General features: G+C 55.2%; 1 protein-coding gene across 1 annotated transcript; it reads left to right on the forward strand.

The window, feature by feature from the left end:
- Positions 1-502: 502 nt before the first annotated feature.
- Positions 503-11331, forward strand: LOC121355260 (keratin, type II cytoskeletal cochleal). Its single transcript, XM_041470535.1, has 9 exons — positions 503-1337; positions 2093-2301; positions 4855-4915; positions 5554-5649; positions 6320-6484; positions 7055-7180; positions 8530-8750; positions 9266-9300; positions 10158-11331. Exons 1-9 carry the CDS (start codon positions 951-953, stop codon positions 10343-10345), a joined length of 1488 nt encoding a protein of 495 aa, XP_041326469.1. The 5' UTR covers positions 503-950; the 3' UTR covers positions 10346-11331.
- The last annotated feature ends 3965 nt before the right edge of the window (positions 11332-15296 follow it).

Raw genomic sequence — 15296 nt, forward strand, 5'->3', positions numbered from 1 at the left:
CTCTCTTCCTGGATCGAATTCCCACTTTTCCCTCTTCAAAAAGAGAATTTCCCTGCAGCAGCCAGGCTTCTCCTCTCCCTCCAGAGCAGGACGGGTGGATTTTGAGCAGGCTGAGTTTGCAGCCAGCCTTATCTCCCTGTCCTGGGGACAGAAAAGCTGAAGGGTGACACTTTCAGGCCAGACTTTGAAATCTCCTGGGGAATTTACGACCTGATAGTGAAGGGTTGAGGCCCTCTGGAACTATTTGCAAATGGTGAAAACCCTGAAACCCAATTTTTTTCTCTGATTTTTCTTCATAGAACTCCAAAAATTCAAGCAGGAACCCAGAACGTTCAGCCAGGATTTTAATCCTGTCTCCTTTTGAGTGTGGACTAAATATTGGGTGGGATGCAACCCTCCGAACACACCTCGGGTTTAAGGATTTATTTGAGGGATTAGCAGGAGAGGGAAGGGCAAACATATCCCCCTGGGCAGGCAGGCTCTGGGTAGTGCTGGCAGTGCCCTGGTTTATATTAAACAGCCAGGACCTGGCGTCGGGGCCCCTTTATCAGCTTTGGGCCGTGCCCAGGGGAGAACCCGCCTGCAGCGCTTCCAAATCCATGTGGATTCCCTGTGCCCCCCCTGCCCATTGCAACACCCGTGCGGGCACGGGGAATCCGCAGGGAACGGGGACCAGGGCTCGGCGCACAGGTGGCAGAGGAGCGGGGACACGGCGCCAGGTGTGTCCCGTCCCTTCCCCGCGGCCCTTCCCTTCCCCGCTGGAGGGTGGGAATGCAGCCAGGCACACCCAGCTCCGAGCAGTAAAATGATCCCTGCGGTGCCCTTGGGCCAAGCCCAGCTTTTCTAACGGATAAAAGGGGAGGCAGCGGGAGCGCTCTCACTCCCCTGGGCTCCAGCTCAGCCTCTCCGAGCTTTGCAGAGCGAGGCACAGCAGCGTCCCTCGGAGCAGCATGTCCCGCTCGGTGACCTTCAGCTCCCGCTCGGCCGCCGGGCCAGCCCTGAGCCAGGTGCGGGTCAGCACCGTGTCCTCCAGCCGCAGCTCCGGGCTCGGCCGCGCCGGCGGCTTCGGCAGCGCCAGCCTCTACAACCTGGGCTCGGCCAGCAAGAGGATCAGCCTGGGAGGGGGCAGCTCCTTCAGCGTCCGCTCGGGCTACGGCTATGGGGGAGCGGGCTTCGGGGGCAGCTTCAGCCCCGGCGGCATCCAGGAGGTCACCGTCAACCAGAGCCTCCTGACGCCCCTCAACCTGGAGATCGACCCCAGCATCCAGAGGGTCCGCAAGGAGGAGAAGGAGCAGATCAAGACCCTGAACAACAAATTCGCCTCCTTCATTGACAAGGTGAGGGCTTGGAGTGGCTCGGAGCTCTGGGGGTGCTGAACAGTGGGTGGGACCCAAAATTGGTTTAATCACGAATGGGGTGAGGATCAGTCCTGGAGAATGTGGTGGGATTTGCCCACTGCAATCAAATAATTCTTATTATTCGATGTATTAAAGCACTGCTGGCATTGCCAACAGAACAGGTCGCCTTGCTTGGGCTGCCTTTGCAGCCCTGATTTATCTGGGATTGCCCAAATGGGGGTGCAGGCTTTGCACCCCCACCCCAGCACCAAATCTGGGGAGGGAGAGGCTCCTGGAGGGAGTTGTCTCAGGAGAGCAGATGGAACCAGAGACTGTCCCAGGAGAGCAGATGGAAGCAGAGCCTGCCCTGGGTGTTTATGCTGCCCTGCACAACTTGGCTCTCTTGCACTAACTAACCTTGTGTAAATCCTGCTCTGGAATCCCCGAAATGTGAGGAATCCAGCCCTGGAGTTGGAGCAGTTGGAGGGTTTGATGTCTGGGGCAGGTTTCTGTCAAGTGTCAACCCAGCAGAATCTGCTTTTCTTTAATTCCTCCAAAGCCTCAAAGTCTCAAACCAAGCTCTTTAGCATGGAAGCCAAGCTCTTTAGCATGGTCTCCACGACCCTCCTCTGGTGCTTCCCACGAACGCCAAATTCCTGGGCTGGGATTCCCACCTGCAGCCCAGCCCTTCCATCCCTGCAGCGTAAGCTCCCCTCTCTCCCACCATCCCAAATGACCCCTGTGCTCCCTCCCAGGTGCGGTTCCTGGAGCAGCAGAACAAGATGCTGGAGACCAAGTGGAGCCTCCTCCAGGAGCAGAAGACCACGCGGAGCAACATCGCTCCCATGTTCGAGACCTACATCAGCAACCTGCGGCGGCAGCTGGACGGGCTCCTGGCGGACAAGGGGCGCCTCGAGGGAGAGCTCAAGAACATGCAGGACCTCGTGGAGGACTTCAAGACCAAGTAAAGTATCAGAGTCCCCCTAACGGGGTGGTGGAGCTGCTGGCTGGGCCAGTGGCTGGGCATGGATGTCCCTGGCTCTCCTGCCAGGGAGGGAGATGTTTTCTGGCCTGGAGTGAGGTGTTTGGTCCAGGGAAGCTGCCTGGATTCTTCTTGCTCGTTGTTTCTGGCACCTTGTTCCTACATGGGCCGGTGCCTCCATCCTCTTGGCTTTGCTTTGGGGCCTCCTCCGGCTTGGAAGTGGCATTTTGGGGCTTCCTCAGGGTTGAAGGTGGCATTCTGGGGCCTCCCCGGGTTGGAGATGGTGCTTTGGGGCCTCCTCAGGGTCAGAAGTGGCTCTTTGGGGTGGCTGCAGCCCCGAGAGCTCCACGGGAGTTCCCAGCTGATTCCCTGGGCAGGGAACGGAGCAGCTGCCCTGCAAATCTTCAGTGACTTTTCAGTGTCACCTGGGAGGAGCCCCAGAAGAAAGGTGGCCTTTGTCCCAGCCCAGCCCGGCCCAGCCCAGCTGGGAAATGCCTCTGAAAAGGGAAGGGAAGAATAGGACGGAGCTGGCAAACTGGATCAGGCAGGAACTGCAAACAAACAGAGCTGATAATCCCCAGGGTGTGTTTAGGGAGAGTCAATACCCAGAGATTCCCAAAGAGCTGCTTGGGAATGATGCTGCCCCCAGCCCTGCCTGGTTATTCCATCCACAGCTGGCCTTGGAATCTCTGCAAGGAGCTGGTTTGCAGCCAGAGGGATTAAACCCCAAAGTTTAGTTACATTTCCCATGGATTCAGTCCACAGACTCATGGATTTATTCCTTTAGCCTACAGATCCATGGAAGCCAAACCCTCTGTGTGCTAAGGGAAGGGAAGCAGGAATTAGGAGCCGAGGGAGTGAGGATGCAGTAACTAGAATGCAGCACCTGCTGCTCCCCATTTATGTAGAGAAAATCTCAATTATAGATGGAAAACCTAAACCATGATGTGCCCTGGGGGTGCCTGTGGTCTCTTTCGCATAGGTTTGGTTTCCACAGGAATTCCCAGGTGATATTTAGGGGAGGAAAGGCTCCAGGGATGACACCAGCCCCTAACTCAGGAATTGCAGTGGGAGAGGGGGTGGAGCCAGCTGGGGTCATGCTGCCCACGGGGCTCAGTTCCAAGGAGTGAGTGTCCTGGGCTTTCAGAAGGGTGTTGGGACAATATTGGACAATTTAGGAAGAAATTCCTCCCTGTGGGGGTGGGGAAGCCCTGGAATAGATTTCCCAGAGCAGCTGTGGCTGCCCTGGATCCCTGGCAGTGCCCAAGGCCAGGCTGGACAGGGCTGGGAGCAGCCTGGGACAGTGGAAGGTGTCCCTGCCCATGGCAGGGGTGGAAATGGGATGGGCTTTGTGGTGTCTGCAAACCCAAATCATTCCAATATTCCATGCTTTACCAGCTCATTGACCAGCTTAGTGGAGCTGCCTCCAAGGAAATGAGGAATTTGATGATCCATTTTGGAGGAATTCAGTGTTTTTACCTCTCTCTGCTGATCCCTTGTGTGTGGAGGTGGTGCCTCTGCGTCACTTCCCGGGATTTATTCCTCTGGAATTGCACTGGCAGCTCAGTGACCTCCAGAGGGGCAACGTCCATTGATCCTGGTGTGGATGGGCACGATTCCAGGTTGGAGCGGGAGGGAGGGGCAGGGAGGCTGAGCAGGTGAAGCAGCTCCTGCTTTGGAAGGCAAATTCCAGCTCTGGCCATGCAGGGCCCATGTAAATTGTTGCCTTCACCTGGCAACAATTCCCAAACAGCCAAAGTGCCTCCTGCTCTGCCCCTTGGATGGCTTTCAGGATTCCCAGATCCCCAGAGCAGGTTGGGACTGGATGTTTGAGCAGGTTGGGAGTGCACAGACAGGTCAAGGTGGGCTCCAAGATCCAGGTTTGCAAATCAGTGGTGGGCCTGTAAAATCTATGGAGAGGGATTTTTGTCTGCTGGAGACCTTTAGGTGAACCCCTGGAGATTTCCAGGTGAGACCCTCATCTGAGGGTGAACACCTAAAGATCGGGAGTCACCAAGACTGGAATTTGGTGAGGCTTTGGAGGAGAATGAGGGTAATTACTTACCTTTGGCCCTTCCCAGGATAGTGCCATATGTTCAACACCTGCAAAATGTTGCCAGCAGTCTGGAGTAGGGAAGTGCAGAGTGGAAGCAGCTCCAGCAGGTGCTGGGATCAGCCCAGAGGAGTCTGTGGGATCTGTTAGTGTCTCTCCCGCTTTGAATTTGCTCCCTGAAGGGTTGGTGACAAAGTGGGGGCACAGCCTGGGCTCTCCCAAAAGAGGAGCAGGAATCTTCTGAAGCACAGGGAATTTTAAGGATTTATGGGGGAGCAGGGGGATGCTTTTCAGGTGGTGGTGGTGTGGAGCAGCTCATCCAGAGCAGACCTGTGACACCGCTGGTGCACCAGCCCTGGGGAATTGCTGGGCTGGCTCCCAAGAAATAGAGGGATAGAGAAGAGAACTGGGATAACCTTTCACTGGGATGTTTTTCCTTTTATCCAGGCTCTAATTTCACAGAAATCCCTTTTGTTTGGCAGGTACGAAGATGAGATCAACAAGCGCACGGCGGCCGAGAATGAGTTTGTGGTGCTCAAGAAGGTGAATATCATTGTGGGTCAGGGAATCCTCACATTAGGTGGGAAGGGACCTTAAATTCCACCCCATTCCCACCCCTGCCATGGGCAGGGACACCTTCCATGGTGTCCCAGGGTGCTCCAAGCCCCGTCCAGCTTTGGACCCTTCCAGGCATGGGGCAGCCAAGGCTCTTCCCTGGGACTGATCATCAGTGTGTGCAGCCCTTCCCCCTGTTTGCCCCTACTCACAGTTTACTCTTTGCCCTACTCACAATTTACTCCAGATCTGATGAAGCTCTGAGGGGCAGAATTCCAGCCAAAGGCAGCTCAGGGGAGGCCTTGAGGTCTCCACACATGCAGGGAAGAGCTGTTGGGTCCCAGGGGTTATTGGAGATGATGCCAGGTCTTCCTTTGGGATCTTTCCTGAGGTCTCCGTGTCCAACCTGACACTGAACTTGCAAACAGGGATCCAAGGATCCCCAGGACTCTCAGGATCTGCGCTCCAGCAGCGTTCAATGCCCTGGGAGATGATCTGTAGGCCCTGGGGTGCCATTGGGACACTTGGAGCTGGTTTGGGGAACTCTCCTTTGGAAGCCACCAGAGGCTGGGTGGGCTCAGACAGCAAAGCTCCACAATCTCATGGGTTATTCCTCATTTTTCCAGGATGTGGATGCTGCCTACATGAACAAAGTGGAGCTGGAGGCCAAGGTTGATGCTCTGACGGATGAGATCAACTTCCTGAGGGCTTTCCATGAGGCGGTGAGGACCCTTCTGCTCCTTCAGAGGGGGAGAGCAGGGAATGCTGGCTGGGAAAATGAACTTGGGGAAAGTGATGGATTCATGGAGTCTTTCCTTCCATAAGCAAAACTATACCTGCAAGTGAAGTGATTCCTCTGAATTCTGTGGATTGTCACACGGATTTCTCCCTGTGTGGGATGTGGGATGGATGGATTGCAGACATAAGGGGACAGACATTGTATTTGGGATGCTGTTTGTATGAAAACAAGGAAAACGAGTGGCTGGGGGAGGTGGTGCTGTGTGACAGGAATGAAGGAAAGCTGCTTGTTCCAGGCTCCTTCCTCCTCCCCACTGTTTGCAAGAGCAGGGATTACCTGAGCTGGACACACATCCTTGAGAGAGGTGCTGGAATTTGACCCCTCCAGGTTCTGCAGCTAGCTGGGTGTTGTCTAAGGAATGGGATAACAGTGGGATAAGCACTTTTGCTGCCAAAGTAAGGATAAACAGCTCCAGCTCTGCTGTTGGTTGTTGCTCTGTGCTTTGCAAAGTTGCTTCCCTCCTAATTAATAATTATTTTGGTGGAATTCTTACCTGCCTCCCTTTCCCTTCTCTCCTTGGATTCTCTCTTTAATTGGCTTCCAAAAGAGGGGCCCTGAAACCTCACTAATCAATCGGCTTGCTTTTCCTGCAGGAGCTGAACGAGCTGCAGGCCCAGATCTCCGACACCTCGGTGGTGCTGTCCATGGACAACAACCGGAACCTGGACCTCAACAGCATCATCGCCGAGGTGAAGGCGCAGTACGAGGAGATCGCCAACCGGAGCCGCGCCGAGGCCGAGTCCTGGTACCAGAGCAAGGTGAGCTCTGGGAGGGGAGAAGCACCCAGGGACGCCTTGGAGCCCCTTCCTGTGCCTAAAGGGGATCCAGGAGAGCTGGAGAGGGCCTGAAGTGTGAGACAAAGGGAATGGCTTCCCTGTGAGGGTGGGGCAGGGATGGATGGGGTATTGGGAAGAAATTCCTCCCTGTGAGGGTGAGGCAGGGATGGATGGGGTATTGGGAAGGAATTCCTCCCTGTGAGGATGGGGCAGGGATGGATGGGATATTGGGAAGAAATTCCTCCCTGTGAGGGTGGGGAGGCTCTGGAATGGATTTCCCAGGGAAGCTGTTGCTGCCCCATCCCTGGAAGTGTCCAAGGCCAGATTGGATGGGGCTTGGAGTACCCTGGGACAGTGGAAGGTGCCCCTGCCCATGGCAGCAGTGACACTGAATGGGCTTTAATGTCCCTTCCAAGCCAAACCATTCCATGATTCCATGATCTCCAGCTCTGTCAGCACCTGTATCCCCTGTGCCATGAGTGGGGGGGCTCTATCCCGCTCATTCCCTGCCATCCTCACCCCATCACTTTGTGTCCCACTGCTCTGTCCCAGTATGAGGCGCTGCAGGTGACAGCCGGGAAACACGGGGATGACCTGAGGAACACCAAGAATGAGATCACGGAGATCAACAGGGCCATCCAGAGGATCCAGGGGGAGATTGAGAATGCCAAGGCCCAGGTGAGGAGCTGCACCTCTCCTGTCTTCTCTGACCTTGGAGCTGGGATCTGGCACTGATCCCTCTGGGGACTGGGAACAGCATCTGAGGGAGGAGCTGGAGCTGTGTCTGGGGAGGGTCAGTTTGGATATTGGCAAAAGCTTCTTCCCCCAGAGGATGTCTGGCACTGAACAGGGGCTCCCCAGGGAATGGTTACAGCCCCAAGGCTGCCAGAGCTCCAGGAACCTTTGGACAGTACTCAAGTGTTGAATTTCAGGGTTAGTGGGATTTTTAGGGTTGTCATGTGGTCCTTGTGGGTCCCTTCCAGCTCTGCACATTCTGTGATGTTAGGGATGTTTCAGGGGTCTGAGTGTCACACAGCCCCTTGAACTTCGTGATTTCAGAGATTTTTTCCAACCTTCACAATTCCATGGTCTGTAAGAACCATTCTGGGGCGGCTGCACTGCTCATCCTGAAGGATTTTAGTTCTGCTGGGGGAGGGGGAGCATTGGGAGCAGGATGATCCTGCCAGGAAGGTGGATTTGGGAGAGGATAAGTGGAAATCACCCCTGGGGCACAGAGGGGCCCCCACACAATGCCCTCCTGTTCCTGGGATCATTGTCCACTCCCTTTCCCAGGAGGGAACACCATGTTTGGGCACACACACAGAGATTTGGGGAGCTCTGTTTGCTTTCACTGGGGTTTTATCGCCTTATCAGGGCCGTGGCTCAGGCCTGGCCTGGAGCTCCCAAAGCTCCAGATAAACCTGGTGATTCATCCCGGATTATTTGGTTTCAGGGCAGGGAGGCTCTGGCACCAGCCAAGAGCTGTCCTGGTGGGGCTCCCTTGGACAATGGATGGGAGCAAAAAGCCTCTTGGGAGCCCCTTGTGCCAAACATGGGGGTCTGGGAGCTGTGGGGGCATAGCTGGGGTTCCCTGGGGCCCCACAGGGCTGGTCTTGGGGTGGGGCTGGGTGTTTGGTAGCTCCAGGTGTGCTCCAGCCCACACCTGCCCACATCTCAGCCAGAGCCTGCCCAGCTCTGAAAAAACAGAGGGAGCAGAGAAAACCTGAACTTTCCTGAACCCCAATGGATCTGTAAGATGTGGGGGAGTGGGAAGCTCAGGATCACCTGAAAAAAGTGTAGTCAGTGGAGAAAAACTTAGTCTTCCTTCTGGGAGACCTTGGAAGGAGATGAATTTCCATCTCCATCCACTGCCCAAGAAACCATCCCCAGGTAGGGATGAAGTCCCAGGGATCCAGTTGAGCTCCAGATCCACGAAGGGGGCCTGGGCAGCAGAGCCAGAGGTTTGGAGCCCAGGATCCTCCCCCAGGGATCAGGAGCCCCCTGATGTGGCCGCTCTGTCCCTGCAGCGAGCGAAGCTGGAGGCGGCCGTGGCCGAGGCCGAGGAGCGTGGGGAGATGGCCCTCAAGGACGCCAGGGCCAAGCTGGAGGAGCTGGAGGCTGCTCTGCAGAAAGCCAAGGCTGACATGGCCCGGCAGCTCCGGGAGTACCAGGAGCTCATGAATGTCAAGCTGGCCCTGGACATCGAGATCGCGACCTACAGGAAGCTGCTGGAGGGCGAGGAGAGCAGGTGAGGACACCTGGGGGGCTTGGTGAGCAAAGATTCCCTGTGCTTCCTCTGGGAAGGATCCAGCCCTTTGCGCCTTTTGCCTGGGGACGCTGTGAGAGCCCAATTCTGATTTCCACAAGGAAATGCAGACAAGGAAACTTCTGAAAAACTGAGTTCTGGTCCTGGAAATGCTTTGGCAGAAGAGCCAAACTGGCAGATTCTGGGGAAAAAAAAAAACTTGGGGAAGATAAGCAAAGAAGGAAAAAATTGGTTTCCATCATGTTTGATGCTGTGGCAGAACATTTCCAAGTGGAAATCTCTGTGGGATTAGGACAGAACCTCTGTGCTCTGTCCTCCCCCCAATGGTAATAACAAAGCTGGGAAAGGCAGGGCTGGAACAAAGCCCTGGAGGGCCCAGGGATCCTCCCTGGATCAGGTGCAGTTGGAGTAGTAACTCCCTGCCTCTGTCCTCCTCCTCGAGCCTCAGGACCAAGGAAAGCTGAGTTTAATCCCTCCCCTTGCCTTTGTCTTTTCAGGTTGGCTGGGGATGGAGTTGGCAACGTCAACATCTGTGAGTGGATTTTGTTGTTTGTCGTGGTTCCACCTCATTCTAAACCCATGGGAAAGGTGGCTCAGAGTGTCCCAGTTCACCCAGTTCAGCCCGTCCTTAGTCGGAGCACCCTGAGGCTGGGGGTGGTGCTGGGGCTCCATCCTGAGCTCAGCTCCAACTCACCCAGATGAAATTGGACTTGGGGCAGCACTGATCTTCCTTTCCTCCCATTTTTGTATGGATAGAAAAGCACTATTGGGAAATGCATTCCCTAGGTTGGAATTAGTGCACAGGTGATGGCAGAGGGTGCTTTTCTAGCTTGAGAAGTGTTGGATCCTCACCTGGCCTGGACCTTGGGCAGGAGCTGCTCTCTCAGGGATGCTCCAAACCAGTGGCTCTGATTTTCAGCCACTTAATTCCTGCTGGGAATTGGGGAACCACCAGGAGATGAGCTGAGTGTGTTTGTGAAATGGGATTCTCCAGGGGTTTTCTAGGGGTTCTCCATGAGGGCTCCAAGCTCAGGGGATCCTGAACCAGGTTGGGTGAGGGAGTGACAAGACAAGAAGGAAGGACTTTAAACTGAAAAGGGGGATGTTTAGATGGAATATTAGGAAGAAATTCTTCCCTGTGAGGGTGGGGAAGCCCTGGAACGGATTTCCAGGAAGATGCCCCTCCCTGGCGGTGCCCAAGGCCAGGTTGGAGGGGGCTTGGAGCAGCCTGGGAGAGTGGGAGGTGTCCCTGCCATGGCAGGGGTGGCACTGGGTGGGCTTTAATGTTCTTCCCACCCAACCCATTCTGTGATCCCATGGGAGCCTTTCCTGAGGGTGCTGGGTGGGGTTCCAGGTGCTCACACTCCCCTTGCTCCTCTCCCACCGCAGCCGTGGTCAGCTCCAGTGGCGGGGGCGGATATTCCAGCTCCAGTGGATTCCTGGGAGCAGGGATCGGAGGAGGCCTCAGCCTGGGATCGGGAATGGGCAGCGGAGCACTCGGGTTCTCCTCTGGAGGCTCCACCAAGTCCTACACCATCACCACCACCTCGTCCAGCCGGAGAAGCGTCAGGAAGTAACTCCAAGAATGGAGCTTGGCATTCCCAGCACCTGAGGGAAACCGTGGAAAGAAAAGTCTTGGAGCCTTTTGCAGGATGAATTGGCTGCAAAACGCCTGCAGTGCTGAGGCCCTGGCCCTGCCCTGCCGGGCTTGATCCTGCACTCTTGGAGTTCAGCCATTCCTCTGGGAGCAGGATCAAGCCTGTGGGGTGAAATTTATCCCGGGATGCAGGTGGGGTATCCCTGCTGTTACCCTTGTGCTTGGTACCCCCTGCTCCGGGCTGGATTTCACCCTTGGAAAGGCAAATCCCACATTTCTGCTGTGCTTCTGCAAAAGACTAGAAGATTCTCTCCCTCTTAACAGGAGTTGGAAGACTCCAATCCCTCAGGCTCCTCAGCCCCTGCCAAGGGCTCACCCTGGGTTGGGTTTTTTAAATATACCAGGAAGAAAACAAGCTTGGGTCTCCCCTTATTTTCTTTGGAAATGGGCCCAGGGTTGGGGTTCAACATTCTCCTGTGACTGAAGCTGTTTCTGACAAAGGCAGCACTGACAGATTGATTTCAGGCTCCTTGTAGCAAAATAACTCCTCAAAAACCTCCTAAACCCTTTCCCTCTCTTTAAATGAAGCCCAGAGCTTGCGGGATCTAAAACTGCTTCAAATTCCATGTGTCCCACTGAATTGGGAGATAAATTCCTTATTTTTGAGTGTCTCTGTTTACCACTCCCTATTTAAGGGTATTTAGTGATATCTGGAGTCTCCTGCAGTGAGGGTTCAGTTGATGCCCCATTCCAAAAACTCCTTGTTCCTGCCAAAATGGGTCTTCAACATACCAGGGAAATTGTTGTTACTGCAGTAGGAAGAGTTTTTAGGGAACTAACTCCAAGGACCTGCTCCCAGTTTTTGTGTTGATGTTCAGCCCTGTCCTGGCATTGGCATTTGGGTTGGATTTTTATGCTTTTTATGTCTTTCATGAGTCGTTTATTAAAGTTTCCCTTTTAGCTGCATGTCCAATCTCAGCCAAGTTCTTTGTGCTGCCCTGGGTGCTCAGGAGCTCTGGAAAATACGCAGGAATCATCTTCCTGCCAGGTCTGGAGCCTGCCCTGGCTCTGTCACCTGAAGCAGGGCTGTGGGCAGGGGCAGGCTTTGGGGTTTGCTGCCGGCACAGCTCATTCCTGGCTGGATTTTGCCTGCCTGGACTCTGGGCAGAGGGATGGGGGGAGTTTGTTCAGAGTCATGGTTTGAGCTCAGGACTGAAATGGAATCTGGTTTTAATGGGAGGGAGGAGCAGGATTTTAGCCCTTCTTCCTTGTGGATTACAAGTTGCTGCAGTATCAGGAAAGGTGGCTGTGGAATTCTCAGGAGTAGCCAATCTGCCCTCCCTGCAGTAATTCCCACACATGGCTGTGCTCACCTGGCCCATTGTGCTCCCAGCTTCTCACTTGGTTCTTCGTTCTCGCAATTTCCCACCTGGCTCTGGTGATCCTGATTTCCTCCCCAGTCTCTGGACCATCTGTGCCAGCTGAGCTGTCCCAGGTTGCTGCCTGCAGTGACTCTCAACCCCTCCAGCTAAAATCACAACCATGGAATGGTTTGGGTTGGAAGCTCATCCCATCCCACCCCTGCCATGGGCAGGGACACCTCCCTCTGTCCCAGGCTGCTCCCAGCCCTGTCCAGCCTGGCCTTGGGCACTGCCAGGGATCCAGGGGCAGCCACAGCTGCTCTGGGAAATCCATTTCAGGGCCTCCCCACCCTCACAGGAAGGAATTTCTTCCCAATATCCCATCTAAATCTTCCCTCCCTCTACTTAAGGCTGCTCCTTGTCCCAAAGACAGCTCAAAAGGTGTCGCGTATTCTCAAACACATCTTGAGTTACTCCAGAGCAGATCAGGGAGTGGGGGGTGTTTCTCTGGGATTGAAGTTGGCCTGAAGAGAGGGGGGCCCCACCCCACCCTTTCCAGGTGCCCTCACTTTGTTTTCCTGCCAGGCCTGGGCTCGTGCCCAGCTCCTGCAGACGCTCCCTGTGCCAGGCCCTGACGCCCTCGATGGTTCCATCCAGGTGTGGATTTCGGCTGCTGCCCCTCACAGAAGTGTCTGGGACCTGGGCCTGCAGCTGGTGGAGCTCCTGGTGGGGACACGGGCTGTTCCTGTTGGGGACATGGCTGTCCCTGGTGGGGACACGGGCTGTCCCTGGTGGGGACATGGGCTGTTCCTGTTGGGGACATGGCTGTCCCTGGTGGGGACACGGGCTGTTCCTGTTGGGGACATGGCTGTCCCTGGTGGGGACACGGGCTGTCCCTGGTGGGGACATGGGCTGTTCCTGTTGGGGACATGGCTGTCCCTGGTGGGGACACGGGCTGTCCCTGGTGGGGACACGGGCTGTTCCTGTTGGGGACATGGCTGTCCCTGGTGGGGACACGGGCTGTCCGTCCCTGGTGGGGACACGGGCTGTCTCTGGTGGGGATGTGGCTGTCCCTGTTGGGGACATGGCTGTCCCTGCTGTGCGCCCAGTCCAGCCCCACACTGGTGCCACCCCCCATGTCCAGCTGGGTCCCCCTTTGCGGTGACCATTTCACAGTGAAACGCCCTGAGCCCGGGGCCGCGCCCTGCTCCCCCAGGATAACCAGCTTCCAAATCCAGCTGGGAAATGGGAATTACTGCTGGAGCACTGGGGAAGCCTCTCACCTCTCTGTAGAACGTTCTCAGGAATTCACCCTCTTCTTTCAGCCTTTCCACCTTGGCTTCCAGCTCAGCTTTGGCCAAGAGAACTGTGTTCTGGCGATGCCTTGGGGATGGAAAGAGGAATTTGAGGAGGGAGAGCAGACTCAGGGCTGCCCTCAGGGTCGGTGCTGTGACCGTGCTCCAGCTCCGGGGATCTGGGGTCGCATTGGAGTTTGAGCAAACCCAGGTTCTGCTTGTACTTGCTTCCTGTGCTGCCTTGGGGAAAGAAGCCACCACAATCACCCAAAATCCCGCACCAGCTGGGGAAAGTTCAGCTGGTGAGTCCCTTGCTCACCTTCCTTAGGACAAGTAGCTCCTCCTGGGCATGTGTCTGCACGCTCTGTTCATCCCTGGACCTGTGTGGGAAAATGGGGGGTTTTGCTGGAGTTCAGCACAATTCCCTCATTCTTTGAGTTCCTTCAGGCTACAAGTGAAACAAATGAAACTCTGATTCTTTTTTCCCTCTCCCCAGAGCACGTTTTGGGATACCTTACTCTTCTTTTGTAGCCTGTGGGAAAAAAATGTGTTTTCAGAGAGGTTTCTGCTGCAGAACTGCTTCTGTGTGACCTCAAATAGCTGCTGAACACTTGGAAATCTGAATTTCTGAGTCAGGAAGGAGGGAAAGCAAATGTAGAAGAGGGATATTCTGCTTGCTCCATGTGTCTGTAAATGTGGATGTCACTTTCTGTACTGAGATCCTGGGAGATCTTTCCATCTTCTTCACCTCCACCATGGGGATCTACTGGAGGTGAATCTATTTAATCTTCACCTACAAGGTCTCTGGGAACCATTTGCTACCCCAAAAAGTCCAGTGTTTCTGCCTGTTCACAAATTTCAAGCAACATTTTGAGCTCTGAAGTTGCATTTCTCTGGTTTTTACTCACATTTTCCTCTTGGTTTCCCAACCCTGCTTTGCTGCTCTCAGGCCTCCCAGGCTCTGTAACTGGGCTCTGCTGCTCCTGAGGGCTCCCAGGTTCTCCCTCAAATTCCAGATAAATGCCCTGAGCACAGCCTTGATGCTGTGCTGTGACTCTGCAGGAAGCTGCACTTGGTCTTCAGCACCTTCTTCTGCTGCTCCAGGATCCAAACCTGAATCCCAGAAAGGAAAATGGGAAATGGGGTGAGGATTGTGACGATGGTGGTGAAGGGTCTGGAGGGCCCCCATGAGGAGCAGCTGAGGTCACTTGGTTTGTCTGATGGGGAGGACAAAACTGAGGTGAGACTCCTCGGGGGCTGCAGCTTCATCCCGAGGGACAGCTCCAATCTCTGCTCTGGGGACCAGGGACAGGACCCAGGGAATGGCTGGAGCTGTGCCGGGGGAGGGTCAAGCTGGATATCAGGAAAAGGCTCTTCCCCAGAGGGTGGTCGGGCTCTGAACAGGCTCCCAAGGGAATGGTCACAACCCCAGGGCTGCCAGAGCTCCAGGAATGTTTGGACAATGCCCTTTGGCACGGGGTGGGATTTTGAGGAGCCTGTGCAGTGCCAGGATGATCCCTGTAGGTCTTTTCCCAGGTAACCCATGGCAAAGTGCTGATGCCCTGGCAGTGGGATGTGTTCCTGCTCTTGGCACACCCAGCAGAGTTTCCCAATCCAACAGCTTTTGTTTGGGGGCACCCGTGTGGAAATGCACAAAAAACCAAAGAGATTCTCAAAACCAGCTCTGCAACAAATTTGGTCTGTGCAGAGAGGCCCGAGAGGGGACTGGAGGGCAGCTGGAACTGGTTTTAGCTTGTTCCCTGCCCCAGTCAGGTCCAGAGGTCAGAGCACCAGTGCCTGGACACTGAGGCCTCGTAAATCCCAAGGTTTTCCCCTGACAGATTGTGCAAATTCCCTTGATGTCTCTAATGAGTTGTCCTGCCAGGATGTCCCTTTCCGTGCCCTTTCTGTGCCCTTTCCATACCCTGTCTGTGCCCTTTCCATGCCCTGTCCATGCCCAAAACCTCCCTTGGTTGACGCTGGGACCTGGAGCTGGGGGAGGTTCTCAGCTCACCTGGTCAGTGAGTGAAGCGAATCCGTTGTTGAGGGTCTTGAGCTGCTCCTTCTCTTGGTACTTCACCATCTGCACATGGGGATGGAGCTCTGGGCAGAGCAGCAGCTCTGGGGTGGGGATGGTTCAGGGTGTGATGGCTCACGGTGTGATGGTTCAGGGTGTGATGGTGGTGGTGGTGGTGATGGGGGTGGTGGTTCAGCATTGTGACAGCTGGTCGGGGGTCAGATTGCTCGACCCAGACACTGCAACCTTCTTCAGCCA

Source organism: Pyrgilauda ruficollis, unplaced genomic scaffold (genome assembly GCF_017590135.1).
Source record: "Pyrgilauda ruficollis isolate IOZ18807 unplaced genomic scaffold, ASM1759013v1 scaffold248, whole genome shotgun sequence".
Lineage (NCBI taxonomy): Eukaryota > Metazoa > Chordata > Aves > Passeriformes > Passeridae > Pyrgilauda > Pyrgilauda ruficollis.